The sequence below is a fragment of the Artemia sp. Qi Xiang Cuo genome, chromosome 2 (genome assembly GCF_049724085.1).
Source record: "Artemia sp. Qi Xiang Cuo chromosome 2, ASM4972408v1, whole genome shotgun sequence".
Lineage (NCBI taxonomy): Eukaryota > Metazoa > Arthropoda > Branchiopoda > Anostraca > Artemiidae > Artemia > Artemia sp. Qi Xiang Cuo.
In genome coordinates, this window is record NC_142795.1 from 29,475,342 (window position 1) to 29,495,094 (window position 19,753).

The following is a 19,753-nucleotide window of genomic DNA, read 5'->3' on the forward strand; positions in this document are numbered from 1 at the left end:
TAAACAAAGTCGTATTAACTATATTGGTTATTATTTTTACAAATAATTAGGAATTTACTCTAGGTATTTTGCTATTGGTGGGAATCGAGCCCACTTCCTTCTATATAGTTGGCAGGTAGTTTCAACCACTGAACTATGATGGCTACCAATCTATTTTTCATTACAAATTATTAAAGCAATGTTTGTGTACCTAGTGCCCAGGAGGCAATTCCATAGATGGCATATATTCTTTAATACTTTTTCTTTTCTTTTTTTAAGTTTCTAGGTATGGTGTCATTTCACGAAAACGTAGGGGTGGTTGTGGGGGGTGGATTTTTTCATTCTTCTTATGAAGGTACAAAAATGTATTTTCAACATTTCGGGGAAATATTAACCTCCTGTCCCAGACCCCTTTCGTATATCCTCTTCAATGGAAATACCGAAAAAGATATCTTTCAAAATAAAGAGAGAGTCAGTCATCCCCATCCCAGCCTCGGGCCCCATTGGTGTCCCCTGATTGTTGACATAAATATAGGTTTAATCGCTATATTTCATATATTGACTTGGTTATGTTACCTGATTGCAAATTGGTGAATAGTAGTAAATTTAATTTATTATTAAATTCATTTAAAGCTAATTGTTATTTTAGGATTGGAAAATACAGACCTGTAACATTTCCCGATACATGACTATCATTTCTAAAAAACAAAATCCAATCCTCCGACTCTTGTCTTAAAATGCAGGGTTTTAATGCTCTTAGTTTAATGCTATTTTACTGCTATTAGGATTATTAATGCTATTAGTGCTTTAATTTAATGTAATTAATGTAAGTGTGCTATTATCTATCATTAGTGCTATTATTTAATATAATATTTAGTATCCCACTCTCACAGGCCAAAGAGCCTTTGCGGGGGTCTAAGATTCTGTAATTTTTTCTCTGTGTTTTTAAAAATAAATTGATCGATGATCGATTGATTGATCGATTAATAGAGGGAAGAGAAGTCCCCCAAAAAATATGGCCCTATTGCCGAGCCTAGGCTCTAGGTAGCCTTGTTAACTAGGGAACCTTTAACAGAAACTGTTATAATCGTCTTACTGCATACCATCATATCTATAGGCCTTGTTCTACTTTTAGGGAGACAAACAAAAACACAGGCCAATTTTATTTAAATTACAGCTAAAAGATTATATTTTTTGGCACCTTTCTGGTTCTCACCCAGTGATATAACTTATGTCTTCTTCGTAAGTAACATGGTATCTTAGCTTTTGGTTTGTTGTTGCCTCAAAAATTTTGTGCGAGGAACGTATATACCATGCTATTATTCATATAGAGAGTAAAAGTAATTGTTCAAACCACAGGTGTGTGAAAGTTGAGACTTAGTGACAACTGTAAATTATAGTGAAGCAAATTAAAAATTTCGCTTTTAGCAACGATGGAGTCAAAAGTAACATAAAATTGGGATCGAAGGTCAAAAGCAAAAAACACGTAAATTGAAATACTGTTTAAGAAATGAAAGTAAAAGTTAACAGACAAAGCGTATCACACCAAGTTAACAAGGGAAAAAACTATTTTATCTGTGGTTTTTGGCACCACATCGCGATCATCTTTGTTATTTGTAGTTATTACTGTCAAACCTTTAGACCATAAACATAGCAGAAAAACAAATACTGCCAAAGAACGTATCTAATTCTTATTTCACTTTTTTATTTAGAAAATACATCATTCTGTTCCTAAAAGTGCTGTAGTAGGTCTTTGGTTGCATTTGCAGATTCGAACCAACTTTACAGTGGACAAGGACATCGGCAATGATTCCATGCGAACTTGCATCCCTATTAGAGATTCTGGTAGGATTCTATTATTTCAATTTTGAGACTTTTTTAAAACCTAATTAAGACTGAGTCAAACTCCAATCAGGGCCTTATTGGTACAAGTTACATTTGTAACATCCCTAATTTTACATATAGTTAGAAAATGTCTTGAAATTGAAGTCATGAAATTCACAGTAAGTCTCTGACATAAACAATCATTGGGAAAAACCGGTTTCCAGTACTCAGATTAAAAACTACCTAAGGTACTTGTAAATACCAAGGGGGCACCAACTTTCAAAAATAGTGTACACCACGTACCAAGCGTGTGAAAAATATGGTAACCATGGCTGAACTGTACAAAACAGCGGAAAGTGAGTGACCCGTCGGTATATACTGCATTATGGTTGCAGCAGTAGTTGCAACCTAGTAAAGAGCAAACCACCACCCATAGTAAACAAAAGTTGAAGAACGTGTTTTTAAAAAAAACTGCCTTGTGAGAAAAAATTACCATTGGTCACTGATTCAGGAATGGTAACTATTGTCCCGATTAGTCTTAAAAGTAAAAGTTTATCGCGAAAAGAAATTTATGGTGATTTAGAAAAAGAGCCAGAAACCCCATGAAAATGGCGTCAGATCAAAATAAAAAGTGTACCTTTGGAAGCAGCATAGTCGAAAATCTAAAAGTAAGACAATTACAGTCCTTTACCTTCAACACAAAGGAAAATCACTTTTTTGCATGGGTAGCACTGATGCGTCCCCTTTTTTTCTTTTTTTTCCACCAGGGTTAGCAAATGACCAGAACATCATAGAGAGATGTTTAATGACTCATTTTAACGGAAATTAAATTTTCTAGTGCATTTTTTAAGTAATCAAAAAAATTGGAGGGCAACAAGTACCCCTTAAAGGCCTCCAACTCCAAGTTTATCCAATCAAAATTTGAGATAGTCATTTTGCTCAACATAGTTCAAAGGTCCACTATCTATGGTTTTAGTGATAATATGACCCTCCATTGTCCCTCGGGAAAGAGCTGTGCGCTGCACCGGTATCGGACGTATCGATATCACACGTATCGGTATAAGCGTATTGTTATTGGGCGTACTGGTATCGCAGGTATCTTAGACACGTTAATAATAGCTCATATAAAATATATTGCTCATATTCATGAACACCCATAAGCTGAATTTTAGGGGGGGGGGCTTACCTGGTCTAATTGGCACTTCCAATGCTGTATAATAGAAATCTCAAAACAAAAATATAAGGTAGCATCATTTATCCGGGGGGGGGGGTTCACTCCCTTCTCCCCTTCATGGGTGGCCATGCTCATATCTACGTCCTTCCTATAAATTAAACCATCAGAAAATTCCAAATAGCACTAAAAACGGCACTTTTCGTGCCATGTCTCAAGTGGAAAAGCTGGGGCTAGTGGCCTACCAGAACCTTTTAGAATGACCTTTAATGGCTCATTAGAAAGCTATTGCTCATATCTACGTGATTTTTATTCATTCTACCATCTGGAAGCGTGATATAGCCCTAAGAACAACACTTATGGTGTCACTTCTTAAGTAGAGAAGCTTGGACGTATAAAACGAGATCAGCATTGTAATAATTATGGTACAAAACCCTTAACTGGAGGTTTGCAAGAACACCTCCCATACGTTCCTCCTCCGAGCCCCCTTAAGAGGCTATGCAATTAAGGTGCAAACACAAATATATCAATTTTGACTAAAACAGGCGCGGTTCTGTTAGTACAGCGTTAGAGTTCAAATTAGAGTGTCTTGCGTTCGATTCCTGCTTAGTTCTTTTTTTTTTTTTAATCAAGGTTTTGTCCCTTCTAAATGGTCACTTTAAGATATTTTCACTATTTTTATAAATGGGATGCACTCATTGTTTAAAGCATGTCCCACTGAGTTATTTTGTCATACATTTTGATTCAAAAGGGAATAGAGGTCATCCAGTTCATGGTTTACAACAACATTCTGAGTAGATCTCTAAATCCATACCCCAACGAATGGCGTAATTTTTCCAAAATTCTGTGTAGGGGGGGGGGGGGTCAAAGTTTGAGCCATTTTTCCCAAATTAAATGAAAATGACAGAGAAAACTGAAAAACGAGCTATATAGCAATATAGCAAAAAAGGGAAAGATATACTAAAGAAAATTGAAGTGTTTCAGTGGATGCTGGAATTATACAGGCTTATCTTAGTTTTGACGAAATTTTTGGAGAAACTAAATTACAGCAGGGGGAGGGGCAAACTAGGGTCTAGGGGAAAACTGAGGTCTGGGAGGGGCAGTTACCCCCTCTGTCCCATCGCAAATTACACCCCTGACCCCAAACCCTTGCCACTTAGGGGTCGCAGAATTGTAGGCATTTGGCTATGGAACTACTCAAAGTTGTATATTAAAAGAAGGATTAGTTATTGTTATACTAACTTATTCAAATTATTTCCTTGACAATTCCACCGTAATATTCTCTCCATACGTAAGATTGCGCATCCAAAGAGGAAGAGAGACAAATAAAAACAGTTCTGTAGGAGAATTCAGGTAATTCTTACCTGAATTCTCATAAATCAAAACTCATAAATCAAAATTTATGAAATGAAAACAAACTTAGTTTGTAATACCATTTATCGTGCGTACACAAGGAGTGATCTTTTTTTGAAATTCCGATTCATTTCTAAGTAAAGAGTGGGTTTTCTATATGGGGACAAGTCACATAACTCCCTAAGCCTAAAGGCACATTTCTGTTGAGCTAGCAAAATTTTCCACAAGTATGTCGATATGCAAACCTGTCGGCATAGTTAACTTTTTTTGTCGAAGCTACTCCCCTAGAGCTACTTTCTTAAATGCTACTAAATTTAATTTTTTTAAACAAAGAATTGAAGATCTATTTCTTCTTTTTTAAATTTTTCAAACAGTTCGTGGTAACGAACTGTAAGTAAGGAGCGACCCGGCTCAATGGTAACCGAAACTCTAGAAAACGGGTTTTTGATACCAATAGATACATCAAAATAATCAGATTCCACTGCTGAATTCAAATATATAAATTTCATGAAGTTTAGTCCTACCCATCAAAAGTTACTTGCCTGAGAAAATTTGGCTGATTTTCGAAAAAAGGGGGAAAGACCCCCTAAAAGTTATAGAACCTTAATGAAAATCACACCATAATATTCAGCGTATCAGAAAACTCTACTGTAGAGGTTTCAAGCTCATATCTACAAAAACGTGGAATTTTGCATCTTTTGCCAGAAGAAAGATCACGGATGCGTGTTTTTTTTTTTTTTTACAGAGGTGATCGTATCGACCCAGTGGTCCTAGAATATCGTGGGAGGACTCATTGGATCGGAAATTAAAAGTTCTAGTGCCCTTTTTAAGTGACCAAAAAATGGAGGGCAACTAGGCCCCCTCCCACGCTCATTTTTTTCCCAAAGTCACCTGATCAAAATTTTGAGATAGCAATTTTGTTCAGCAAGGTTGAAAAAATGAGAACTATGTCTTTTAGAATGACATAAGCCCCCGAAGTCTCCGGGGGGAGGGCTGAAATCTATGAACTTTACCCAATGTTAACATATAGTATTGGTTATTAGGAAGTATACAGACGTTTTCAGGGGGGATTTTTTCTGGTAGTAGGGGTGGGTGGGTCGGGGGTTTTGTGGGAACATCTTTACATGGAGGAAGTTTTCATGGGGGAAGGGACATTGCTATGAAGGGGGCGCCGGATTTCCCAGTATTATTTAAAAAAAAGATCAGAATTAAATATAAAAAAACAAGTTTTCAAACTGAAAATAAGGTGTAACATCAAAACTTAAAACGAACAGAAAATATTACGTGTATGATTGGGTTCACCCCTAAGTCAGTATCTCGCTCTTTAAGCCAAAGATTGTTTAGTACTTTCATAAGAGCTATTTGTTCTAAGCAACAGCAGTTGTGACTAAGAGGTAATTTTATAAAAATTGAAACAAAATTCGAACTTTAGCTTAAAGAGCGAAGTATTGACTAAGGGGCGAGCCCCCTAATATACGTATTAAAAATATATGAATATAGAAGTTCGTTACATATGTTACGTAAGTTAATTCGTAAGTTACGTATATTTATTACTAATAAAAACGTTCGTAAATAAAATTAAACAAGTTTCGAGAAAGCCATTTAACCAAATAAAAGTAAAATTAATACGCAAATTTTGTTTTAATTATTAATGTACGGTGAACCAAAATCAAAACCTGCATTAATTCAAAAACGTTCAAAAATTAAATAAAAAAAAAAGTTTTTTCTAGCTGAAAGTAAGGATCGACGTTAAAGTTTAAAACGAATAGACATTATTCCGTATATGAAAGGGGCTGTCCCCTCCTCAACACCTCGCTCTTTACGCTAAAGTTTGACTTTCTCACAACTCTTATTTTTTTAAACAATAAAAATTTTAGTGTAAAGAGCGAGGCGTTGAGGAGGTGGCAGCCCCTTCCATATACGGAATAATTTCTGTTCGTTTTAAGTTTTAACGTCGTTCCTTACTTTCATTAAAAAAAAAATTTTTTTTTATATTTAATTACAAAAGGAAACGACACTATGTCTTGATTTTTCTTACCACTCTAAACTTATTTTTTCCTTCAATTCTTCTACGGCTTCTTCATTCAGCTCTTTAATAAGGGTTGAAGTGTCTTATCTTCCCTATATAGGAGGTGATTAGAAATTAAATAAAAGAATAAGTTTTCAACTGATACTAAGGAGTAACATTAAAACTTAAACGAACAGAAATTACTCCGTATACCTAGGAAAGATCATGGCAGTGTTGTTTCTAAATTAAATTTTAATCAAAACAAGCAAAGATTAATTTTTTAAAAACAAAGTTATTCCGAGGGAAGTAAAGAGCGAAGTTAAAACTTAAAACGAACAAAAATTATTACTTCCCAGCCTATCTAACATATATCAATAAAATTAATGCAAAAAAAAATCAACTAGTGATATTTCCCTACGTTTCTAGGATTACAGAAAACTAGCACTTTACTGAAAACACAAAACAATATAGGAGTTTTGGTTCGGTAAATGTAAACCATTTAAGACCACTTTTAACAGTATAAATTAAAGCATTTTTCAATTGTTCCTTTTTTTGTCCTTTTTGCCATACAATAAGCTCAGTTCAGTGATTGACTGTCGTTTTGGATCTGAAAAGGACTCATGATTTTTTCAAACAGTCGTGGTAACGAACTGTAAGTAAGGAGTGACCCGGCTCAATGGTAACCAAAACTCTAAAAAACGGAATATTGATACCAGTAGATACATCAAAATAATTGGATTTTCATGCTGATTTCAAATATTCAAGTTTCACCAAGTTTAGCCTTACCCATCAAAAGTTACGAGAAAAAATTTGCCTTATTTTTGAAAAAAGGGGGAAACTCCCCTTAAAAGTGATAGGATTTTAATGAAAATCACACCATCATATTCAACGTATCAGAGAACCCTACTGTAGAGGTTTCAAGCTCCTATCTGCAAAAGTGTGAAATTTTGTATTTTTTGCCATAAGAAAGATCACGGGTGCGTGTTTATTTTATTTTTTTGTTTTTTTTTCCCCAGGGGTGATCGTATCGATCCAGCGGTCATAAAATATCGCGATAGGGCTCATTCGAACGGAAATTAGAAGTTCTAGTGCCCTTATTAAGTGACCCAAAAAATTGGAGGGCAACCTGATCAAAATTTTGAGATAGCCATTTTGTTCAGCATAGTCGAAAACCAACTGAATATTTCTTTCAGGATGACTTAATCCCCCATAGTCCCGGGGGGAAGGGCTCCAAGTTATGAACTTTGCCCATTGTTTAGATATAGTATTTGTTACTTGGAAGTATGTAGATGTTTTCAGGAGGGATTTCTTCTGGTGGGAAGGATCGGAGGAAGAGGCTACGTGGGACGATCTTTCCATGTAGGGTATTGCCATGGGAGAAGGGACATTTCTATGACGGGGCCGCGGGATTTCCCAGCATTACTTGAAAAAACGATCAGAAATTAAATAAAAAACAAGTTTTTTCAACTGAAAGTAAGGAGCAACATTAAAACTTAAAACGAACAAAAACTATTACGCATATGAGGGGTTCTCCCCCTAGTCAATACCTCGCTCTTTACGCTAAAGTTTTTTTAAGTACTTTCAAAAAAGCTATCTATTCTAATTGAACGGCCTTTGTGATTCAGGGGTCAAACTCAAAGAATTGAAACAAAATTTGAACTTTAGCGTAAAGAGCGATGTATTGACTGGGGAAACCCCTCATTTACGTAATAAAAATATACGAATATACGAATTCGTTACGTAAGTTACTTCAGATCAAAATTTGGAGAAAGCCATTTAGCCAAAAAAAGTAAAATTAATATGCAAATTTTACTTTAATAATTCATGTACGGTGAGCCAAAATTAAAGCTGCATTAATTCAAAAACGTTCAGAAATTAAATAAAAAAACAAGTTTTTTAACTGAAAGTAAAGAGCGACATTAAAACTTAAAACAAACAGAAATTATTCCGAATATGGAAGGGGCTGTCCGCTCCTCAGTGCCTGCTCTTTACGCTAAAGTTTTTTAGTGTTTTAACAAATAGAGTTGTGAGAAAGAGTAAAACTTTAGCGTAAAGAGCAGGGCGTTGAGGAGGGGATAGCCCCTTCCATATACGGAATAATTTCTGTTCGTTTTAAGTTTTAATGCCGCTCCTTACTTTCAGTTAAAAAAAACTTTTTTTAATTTAATTTGTAGACAAGTTCGAAGTGAAGGAATCTTATTAGTATTAAGACTACAGATTCGCTTTAGAATTTGTATCACAACTTGAAATTCTGCGATAACTTTTATAGATAGATAACTTTTATTTAACAAACAAATTACATGAATAAATTATTTTCTAAACTGGCCGACGGGGAGCAGGGCTCGATGTGTCGGCCAAAAACAAAAAAAAAAAAATCCGAAATAACAAATAAACCATATAAATAATGAAAAAAAAAAAGACACACATGGTAGGAGATAACAGAGGAGGCCACCCCAGCGCGATAACACCCCAACAAATATTCATACTAAAATACAAATTCACCAATCCCAACATCCAGGCAAAGAACAATTTTTGAAATATGTTTTTTCAAATAAAATCGGCTCTTGACTCTTGGGGACACATCTATTAAATTAAATTTATTTGCAATATGAGGGATCTGGTATCTGATTGAGAATCTAGCTCTTTCAGATTTAATTGGGGGAAGGAGATACTTCTTGGAGCGGACGTGGTGGGCAGGAGAAATGGGAGTCCCAATTATACCCAGATCATGGAAATAATTTGCCAAAGATTGGATATCATAATACCACATTGCTTTATGCAGGTCTTTCAGTTGTTTGAGATTAAGTATATTGAGAAAAAGATATAAAATTTGGGTTTCTGAAAGATTTTGAAGCCTCACTGGGCGATGAACAAAAGTACCCAGGATTCTAACCGCCTTATTTTGAATTATTTGAAGAGGTTGGAGATGGACCATAAATGTGTTGAGGTATATTACAGGGCAATATTTAAAATATGAATCAATTAGAGAATGATATAAAATTTTAAGGATGGAAAAAGGAAATACATGTTTCATTCTATGAAGACAACCTAAGTTATGGGCAAGTTTCAATCTCAAATGATCAGAATGCTTACGAAAAGATAAAAGCTCATCGAGAATAATCCCAAGGTAACGAAATGAATTTACTCTTTTTATCCTACTTTGATTTACAATTAACTCATCTATGGTAATTTTATCTACTGCCCGCTGTGACCGCCCAAAAATCATGAATTCAGTTTTAGAAAAGTTTGGAGCCAGGTAGTTGCATGCAAACCATTTATTCAAAGAATTCATTGCTGTCACCATTTTCTCAGCCAACAAAGATGGGGTTTTAGCTATTACTGTCACCGCCGTATCATCTGCAAAAATTACTGCTAAACTACTATCTTGGGGTAAACACCTCGAAAGGTCATTTATATAAATCAAAAATAGTAATGGCCCTAATACTGATCCCTGGGGGACTCCAACATCATCAATAACAATATGGCTTGACAGGTGCCCATTTACCTCTACCTGAATTTTTCGGCCATGCAAGTAAGATTTAATACCTGCATTATTAATTTTCTCCAATAAAATTTTATGGTTTAGCGTATCAAATGCCTTCTTTATATCATAGAAAAGAGTAGATACATGATTTACATCATTTAATGAATCATTAATCTCTAAAATTAGCGCTGCAATAGCTTGTTCAGTAGAATGACCCGCCCTGAATCCCAACTGATTTTTAGTAAATAAATTCCTTTTATCAAAATACCAGACAATTCTTTTTTGAATAATTTTTTCTAGAACCTTAGATATTGGGGAAAGAATAGCTATTGGGCGATAGTTGCCTACATCTGTCTTATCACCTTTCTTACGAATTGGAATAGGTCGTGCAGATTTCCATACTTCCGCAAAGATCCCTGATAATATAGATGCATTTAAAATATGAAGCATCAGGACGTTGATTACACAAGCAAATTCTTTCATAATATTTGTGGAGAGCCCATCTAGACCTAGAGAATTACCACTCTTTAGATTCATAATTACTTTCTGGAACTCACCGAGAGTGACAGGGGCCAGGAACATACTGGAATTTTTGGATGGCGGGAGATATTCTTTATATGAATCAGATGGAGATTCAGGGGAATCCAGTTCAACGGTAGAACTAAGATGAGAAAAATAATGACAAAAATAATCTGCAAGAACATCCTTCCCCTCCAACTCAACACCATTTTCATTTATGATCACTTCAGGGTGTGGATTTTTAATATTATTTCCAATTTTTTCCTTAATTAAATTTCATGTAGTCCGAGGTGAATCAGATTTTTTAAATGCATTTTCATAATACATTTTTTCACTTGTTCTGAGAGTTTTAACTAGCAAATTTTTATAATTTTTGAATCGCTGTACATTATGAGCTGAGGGGTATTTCATTTTTATCTTATACAGTCTATTTTTTTCCTTGATAGATTTTAGAAGTGATGGACTTATCCAAGGTTGTTTGGGTGAGGTTCTTTTCCGGTGCGTAGTTTTAAATGGGCAATGAAGGTCCAAATTTTCATTCAAAATTCGATAAAATATATCAAAAGATATGTTGGGGTCATTCTCATTAATAACTTCACTCCATCCTACATCGCTAAGATTAGATTTCAATTCATTCATATTTACTTGTGAAAAGTTTCTCCTCTTCATATGATTTTCTTTATTGACTATCTTTTGCACTTTGAAGTCAGACATTAAAATACAATGGTCAGATGTATCCTCCATAACCACGAATGTAGCCTCACAAGGATAAGGTGCAAAAATATTATCAATCAGTGAAAAAGAAGAATTTGTTATGCGTGTCGGAATAAAACATACTGGGTTCATACCATGAGAAAGGTTACATTCCAAAAACTGAAGGACATGTCGGTCGATTCCTTGCTGTCTAGATGGGAGACATCCCATTAAATCAATATTGAAGTCCCCAAGGATTAAAAATGGAATTCGGAGATTTGATATCACACTTAACATATAATCAAATTTATCAATAAAATCTGCCTTATTTGATGAGGGAGGACGATAAATTACAGCAATTAAAAGTTTATCATTATTTGGTAGAAAACATTCAACAATACAGCTTTCAAAAATCATCTCCGTATTCAATATAAAAATTCTTCTTTCAGTCGTGCCGGAATATAATTTTTAACCAGTATTGCTAAACCACCTTGCTTTTGTTGAGTTCTACTTACGTGAAAAAATTGGAAATCACTAATATTAATTTTTTTTGCCGAAATTTTATCTAAAAATGTTTAACAAACTCCAAAAATATCTGTACCAGATTCAAATAAAAAATTTTTAATTGCATCTTGCCCGCTCCTCCATCCACGACAGTTCCAAAAAGATATTCTCCTCATATTTGGGTTTTTGTGAACTATTTAATGAGAAAACAAATATTTATTTGGGGGGACTAAAAAAGAATTTAAAATTTCATTATTATCATGGGCTAGGGGCGTTTGGAATAAATTACTAAAATTGGTTGAATTTCTTTACAATTCCTCCAGCCTAGATGTAGGGATATCGTGAACATGACTAACCATTATAATGTACTGATCTCACGCCAAAGAGTACCCCCCCATGCCTCTCCCACAAAAAATTACAAACACTAAAACTCACACTAAATAGATTCTTCATCTGCGATTTTTAGAGAGAAATAACTGGATTTCCAGAGTCCATTTTACGGTTGATATGTTCTTCATTTCAAGTAATACTAGGTGAAACCAAGATGTTACCTGATAAATCAATCCATTATATTGTATTCTTTTTAATGAATTTAAACATGTTATTTTTATGCCCAAGTTTTTAAGATAATTTTAATTGTATACTGAAAGTTACTGATATCACAGCTCCCGTAAGACTATGAAAAGCGGTATAGACTAGTTTGCTGTTATGAGGCTACGTATTTACTTGTGACTCCTAAATTAATGTTCTTGTTTTTATAATGGCTTTTGTGTTTTCAGTAAAGCGCTAGTTTTCTGTAATCCTACACACATAGGGAAATATGATTATTTGGTTTATTTGCCCTAGTTTTATTGATACATGTTAGATAGGCTGGGAAGTAATAATTTTTGTTCGTTTTAAGTTTCAACTTCGTCCTTTACTTCCCTCTGAATAACTTTTTTTTAATTATTGCCAAAATAAAGCCACGCTATTTAGCTACACATCATATTTTTACGGATTCGTTATTTCTAATCATAGAAAAAACAAACTAATTTCCGCAAAAAGTCCGAAAACGTTATTTTCAATCTCGTTACAGTTAATTACACGCAGAATTTATTTATTTCAGTTTTCACTTTATTTTCATTGAAAACTGGAAATGAAGGTTCAGTAGAAACGTTCGGTAGAAACGATGCCAGTGAAATAGGAGATTATTGCCAGCCATTGCCAGAATTACTAATAATTGACAATTATTGCCAAGTAATTGCCAAGTAATTGACAAAATTGCCAGTCACAGTACCATCAACAGGATAAAAAAAAAATTCGACCTCGATTATGTCCTCTTCCGAACTCAGACTCCCCTTGTTTTATTGGCTTCACTTACAGCACTAATACCTCCTATTTCACTGGCATCGTTTCTACTGAACGATGCCTGGCATCAGCTTCTACTGAAGTATACTCTTGAAAATGCTATCAAAGGGAACTAAAGCAACCAGTCATAGTATCAAAAGCTGCCTTTGAATTATCAAAGGCAAAAAAAGAGAGGATAAGTTTAAGCTAGCAAGATGCATGCACGGTGCCAGAAATGGCAATAATAATAATAGTAACTTCATTGAAAAGCTATTAAGCTACGAACAAACAAGAGAAAGAAAACATAAATGTTAAACAAATGACATTGGAAATTAAGAACAATAATTAGAGGGCATTGGGATCATTTAATTAAGGTTAATAATTATTATCATAATACCATACTTTTTTCAATAGAAATAGGAAAATCGAAAATAATAAATCGAAAAGGAAAAACAAATTCAAATCATATCCACTTAAAGTAAAAAACCCAAAATAACGAATACGACTAAATCATGTCAAAAAGAAATAAGTAAAGTAATGTATATAAATTATTTTTTTTCCAAATAGAGGAAAAATATTTCTTTCACATAAATATTTTTAGCTTTTTTCAAACAATTCACGGTAACGAACTGTAAGTAAGGAGCGACCCGGCTCAATAGAAACCGAAACTCTAACAAACAGAATTTTGATACCAATAGATTTATCAAAAGGATCGACTTATTATGCTGATTTCAGATATATAACTTTCATTAAGTTTAGTCTTACCCATTAAAGGCTACGAGCCTGAGAAAATTTGCCTGATTTTCGAGAAAAGGGGAAACACCACCTAAAATTCACAGAATCTTGATAAAAATAAAACCATCAAATTCAGCGTATCAGAAAACCTTAATGTAGAGGTTTCAAGCTCCTATCTACAAAAATGTGGAATTTGTATTTTTTTTTTTTTTGCCAGAAGGAAGATCACGGATGTGTGTTTGTTTATTTTTTGTATTTTTTTTTCCAGGGGTGATTGCATCGACCCAGTGTTTCTAGAATGTCACGAGAGGGCTCATTCAAACTGAAATTAGAAGTTCTAGTGCTTTTTTAAGTAACAAAATAAATTGGAGGGTAACAAGGCCCCCCTCACTCCTTTTTTCCAAAATAGTCCGATCAAAATTTTGAGATAGCCATTTTGTTCATCCTAGTTGAAAGGCTCAATAGCTATACCTTTAGATATAACATTGCCACCAGAGCCCCAGGGGAAAGGTATTTAAGTTATAAAATTTGCCCATTGTTTACGCATAATACTTGTTATTGGGAAGTATGTATACATTTTAGGTTGGCGAGAGACGAATTTTCTCCTTAGGGTTTTTCCACGGAGAATTTTCCATAGGAAGGGAAGTTTCCAGGGCAAACTTGTCAAATTTATACACTAGGGGAATTTGTCAGAATTCCTATACAAAATTCTTTTTATGTGTTTTGCTTTCTCTTTTCCGTCTCAATTTTACACGTGGAGTTGTTAAGGGTGATTGTCAGGGGTAAATGTTCACCGGGACTGAATGGTCTAGAGAATATTTCCGTGGGAGGGGGGTTTTCTCCGTGGGGTGGGGTCATATTGGAGTTATTAGTACGATCAGAAAGTAAATAAAAAAAACAACTTTTGTTCAACTGAAAGTAAGGAGTAAAATTAAAACTAAAAACGAACAGAAATTATTACGTATAGGAAGGGTGTTTCCGCTTCCTCAACACCTCGCTCTTTACGCTAAAGTTTGAATTGTATCCCAATTCTTTAAGAATAAGGAAGTATGTATACATTTTCGGTTGGGAAGGGACGAATTTTCTCCTTGGGGTTTTTCCACGGGGAATTTTCCTTGGGGAGGGAAGTTTCCAGGGACAAACTTGTCGAATTTATACACTGGGGAAATTTGCCAGAATTCCTATACAAAATTATTTTGTATGTTTTTCTTTCTCTTTTCCGTCTCAATTTTACGCGTGGTGTTGTTAAGGGTGATTGCCGGGGTAAATTTTCGCAGGATTGAATTGTCTAGAGGATATTTCCGTGGGAGGAGGGATTTCTCCGTGGGGGTGGGGCCATATTTCCTGGAGTTATTAAAAACGATCAGAAACTAAATTAAAAAAAACAAGTTTTATTCAACTGGAAGTAAGGAGCAACGTTAAACCTTGAAACGAACAGAAATTATTACGTATAGGAAAGGGATTACCCCCTCCTCAACACCTCGTTCTTTACACTAAAGTTTGAATTTTGTCCCATTTCCTTCAGAACGACTTCTGAAACACATGGGTCGTTTAATTAGAAAAATAAGAAGCTTTTTTAAAAATACAAAAAAAAGTCGATACTTATGCATTATTCGCCACTCACTCAAGTTTACGAGGTGTAAAACACGAGAACAAACCGGCTTCTTCGTTAGTTTCTTCGTTATTTTAGAAAAAAATTGAGCTAAATATTTGCACATTAGCTGGGGGGAGGGGGTAAACGCCTAGAACCGCTTGAATTATGCAGGGTTATCTTAGTTTTGACAATATTTTTAGAGAAACTACGTTTCAACTGGGAGGGCGAACTAGAGTCCGGAGGCGGGGGGGACTGAGGCCTGTTAGGGGGTTTGAACACTCCCCCCTGAAATGTGTGTCCGACTTGTAAAAAATGAATATAAACAAATTTTAATACGTTTTAATTTTTTTTGTGGAACCCCCCCCCCCAGAAAAAGATTCCATTTGCAAGCCCACCCCCTATGAAAATCCCAGATACGACCCAAAAAAAAGAAGGATTCTTTATTGTTTTATTTACTTATTCAAATTTGACGTGAATAATTTCAAAGACCAGACTGCCTTTCCATGACGATAAATAACAGTTCAAATAGGGATAAAATCCTTTTAATAGACAGTGATAAATTTCACAAACAGTGATAAATTTCACGAAAATACTAGATATTTCGGTCACATATGCAGTGACCGTCATCAGCAGTAAAACTCCTACTGATGAGTTTTACTTATGATGATGGTCACTGTATAAGTGGCCGAAATATCTAGTATTTTGGTGAAATTTATCACTGTTTGTAAAATTTATCACTGTCTGTCAAAAGGATTTTATCCCTGTTTGAACTTTTACTTATTCAAATTATTTACTTATTTTTACTATTTAATAGACAGGAAAAAACTATTTGTAATGTATAGCCTATAGAAAATCATAGTACTAAAAATCTACTTGCATTTTTTTTCTGTGATATTTTTTTAGTTGTCAGGTTCCAACTTTTTTTTTGTTTATGGCTATTCTACACCTGTATGTCTAAAATTTCTTTTTATGTTTTGCAGAAGGAGGAGGGACATGGGCACCCATACGGGGGGGGGGGCAGGAGGGGCCCCCCTGGCTGAATGATGCTGCCTTATTTTTATATTTTTGTTCTGAGATTTCTATTGTATAGCATTAAAAGTGCCAATTAGACTAGGTTTGCCCCCCCTGGAATTCAGCTTATGGGCGCCCATGGGAAGGGGTGTTTAGTGAAATAAGTTAGAGATATGAAAATTTTGCCTATAACTTCTACTTCTACTCAGAAGCTTCTTACTTCTAGAACGCCAAGGAAATCGATACGATACGTGATAAAATTCTTAGAAATTATTTCTCAATGTGCAGTTCATTTTTAATATAGAAGAGCGCATGTTTTCTTGCCTGCTCTGCATGGCATTAAACTTATTTAAAATTTTAAACCGAAACCAATGTCGGTTCCAATCTTGAAATACTCAGCTAGTTCCATACCACATTCCTGTTCTCTGTGCCTAAACATGTATTGTTTTGTAAGGTATGAAGAGTAAACTTTTTGTTGTAAACTTGACTTAAAATAAGCAGAATTGTTTACTTGTTTATTGATTTTTCCTTTACAATTTTGAAATTATTTTTTCAATATGATGCAGACGATGAACGTGCAAAGCTGTATTGGTAGCCCATTAAAAATAAATAATAGAAACTTCTTTGTTTCGAAGTCAAGTTATGGTATAATTTCACGAAACTTTATGATAGATACAGAAATTATGCTTAGGTTTTGGAAACCTTGTCCACAGGATTTGCAAGCGAGTGAGCGAATGACATTTCTAGTTAACAACGTTTTTTTATTAAAAACGGGCAAAGATTAATTAAAATAGGAACGAAATTTTTCAAAGTGAAGTAAAGAGCGAAGTCGGTATCGGGCGTATCAGTTTTGGACGTATTGGTACCGCGCGTTTTGGTATCGGGTAATTTTTCAAGAATGCTTTTGCACCTTTTACATGATTTCTTATTAAAAACGGGCAACGATTAATTTAAAAAACAAAGTTTTTCTAAGGGAAGTAAAGAGCGGAGTTGGAGCTTAAACCGTACGAAAATTATTACTTCACAGCCAATAATGTAATGTATATAACAACAAACAACAACAAACTAATCTATAACGCTTTTCATAGTCGTACACTAGCTGTAGTATCAGTAACTTTTAGTATGCAATTAAATTTACCTTAAAAACTTAGGCATAAAAATAAATATTATCTTCAGAATTGCAAAGTCATCAAACAGCATACAAAGATAATGGATTGATTTATCAGGTAACATCTTGATTTCACCTAGTATTACTTGAAATTCTAAAATGAGTCTGTAGTCCTAATACTATCAAGATCGGTTCACTTCAAACTTGTCTACAAAATAATTATAAGGTCCTTTTCGGATCCAAAACGACAGTTAATCATTGGACTGAGTTCTTTGTGCAGAAAGGATGCCAAATTAAAAAAAAAGCAACAATGCTAAAATGCTTTATTTTTACACTGTTAAAAGTGTCCTTAAATGGTTTACTTTTACTAAACCTAAACTCATATATTGTTTTGTGGTTTCAGTAAAGTGATAGTGATCTGTAATCCTACAAACATAGGGAAATGATAATGCAGAAACGTAGGCCAGAGCCTCTTACAAAACAGGAAAAGGGCAATACTAAAATTTCGATAAATCTTCTAAAGTTACTGAAGTCGTACATACGACTCTCGTATATCTTGTCAAACGAGTTCTTGAAAGAGCTGATGAAGGGTGCAAGAACGGGTTCTTCGGCTAGGGAGTTCCAGGTGTCTACAACCCGGTTTCGAAAGGCCCATTTGCCTAAATCTCTGTAGAGCCTCTCAGTTTTAAGATTTAAGAGATGGCCACGTAGATGATTTTCGTTAAAGACCAGCAGTGCTTCTCCGGGGACGTTGTCATAGCAGCCATGGCATAGCTTGAACAGCTTGATCATATCACCCCTTAGAAATCTGTATGAGAGTGCTGGTAGTTGAAGCGGACGAAGACGTTGTTCGTGTGGGAGGTCTTTTAGACTTGGGAAGAACTTCGTCATCTGCCTTTGAACTGCTTCAAGTGCATCTATATCCTTGTTCAGGGATGAACGAACTGTGCAATGACCATATTCGAGAATTGGGTGGATTAGCAACTTGATGAGGGTCGCGAGCATTTCTATATCTAGACACTTGAACGTTCTCCTGATCAGCGCTGATACCCGCGTAGCCTGTTTTATGGTTAATTCATAGTGGTTCGAAAAGGTCAACTTGTGGTCAACCATGATACTTAAATCTCTTTCGACTGTGCTTTGAGCCAGTGGCGTGGGCCCAATGCTGTATGATGCAGATGAACATTCAGCTCCGAGGGTCAAGTGGTGACTTTTCGGGACATTAATTTCCATCAGCCAAGTCTTCATCCAGGCGCTAATACGGTCAAGATCTTCTTGGAGTTTAGCAGAGTCTTCAGGTGAAATGATGATACGATATAGCTTGGTGTCATCCGCGTACAGCAGAATTGTTGAGTCAATATCATCAACTAGGTTGTTTATATAAAGGTTGAGCAGAAGGGGACCTAGGATAGATCCCTGTGGGACACCACTGATAACGTCAAGTCATATTTGGTCTATCTGACCTTCTACACCAATGACTTGCTTGCATCCCGTTAGAAAGTTTTTTATCCATGCAAGTTTTTCCCGCCCATCCGTACCGTATTTTGCAAGCTTGTGAAGTAGAGACTTATGGGGTACTTTGTATAAAGCTTTCTGGAGATCCAGGTAGATAACATCTACTTCAAGTCCCTTATTAAGAGCGGTCTTCCAGTCTTCCACTGCGTAGAGCATCTGAATTTCCGCAGATCGTTTTTTAAGAAAACCAAACTGTTTATCAGTAAGAATTCGTTTGCTTTTTAGATAGACGAGAATATGGTCTGATATTAAAGACTCAGGAATCTTGCAGGGAATACTGGTGAGACTGATCGGACGGTAATTTGACGGAATCTCCCTTTTTCCAGATTTGAAGAGAGGTGACACGACTGCGCTCTTCCAGACCCTTAATAGTTCACCTTTATCCAACGATTTCTGGGATATGATTGTTAACGGACGAGCGGTTAAGTCAGCTGTCTCTCTTAGAACCCTTGGATGCAGTTTATCCGGCCCTAGGGATTTTGTCGTGTTTATAGCTTTCACTTTTTTGAGTACTAGGGATTTAGTTATTCTGATATTGGAGATTGGTTCGTACCCGTTTGGGCTGTTGGTCGTGGGAATGGGTTCTTCAAGGTCTGGTTCTTGAGTAAAGACTCTTGCAAATTGCTTGCCAAGAAGGACTGATTTGCCCTTTGAGTCTTCTATGAGGGTGTCCAGCTGCTTGTCAAACAAAGTTAGAATTCCACCTCCGTTCTTACGCTTTGAGTTGACGTATCTCCAGAAGCATTTTGGATTCTTCTTCAGGTTATTGGCCAGTTTCCGTTCCATTTCATTTGCTTAAAAGCGGAAAGCTTTTCGAACTCTGTTCAAAGCCTTTCGATAGCTAGCCCTTTCCGAGTCAGCAGGAAGCTTATTTTTTAGTTTCGATTTCATTTTCTCCCAAGCTTCTTGTTCTTCTTTTATGAGGTTAC

The 19,753-nt window shown here is 35.4% G+C and overlaps 1 protein-coding gene across 1 annotated transcript; it reads right to left on the reverse strand.

Annotated features, from left to right (window-relative positions):
- Positions 1-369: 369 nt before the first annotated feature.
- On the reverse strand, positions 370-19,610 carry LOC148955106 (uncharacterized). The gene is made up of 4 exons (XM_089106139.1): positions 18,773-19,610; positions 17,848-18,676; positions 10,168-10,480; positions 370-492 (listed from the first exon to the last, which is right to left on the reverse strand). Exons 1-4 carry the CDS (start codon positions 19,608-19,610, stop codon positions 370-372), a joined length of 2,103 nt encoding a protein of 700 aa, XP_088962265.1.
- Between the last annotated feature and the right edge of the window lie 143 nt (positions 19,611-19,753).

Coding starts and splice junctions, on each gene's coding strand:
- LOC148955106 (XM_089106139.1), bottom strand. CDS start 19,610: ATGGAACGGAAACTGGCCAATAACCTGAAGAAGAATCCAAAATGCTTC. Junction 10,481..17,847: donor AAGATATACGAGAGTCGTAT/GTACGACTTCAG, acceptor TTCTCATCTTAG/TTCTACCGTTGAACTGGATT. Junction 493..10,167: donor AGAAAGGTGATAAGACAGAT/GTAGGCAACTAT, acceptor GTCAACAATCAG/GGGACACCAATGGGGCCCGA.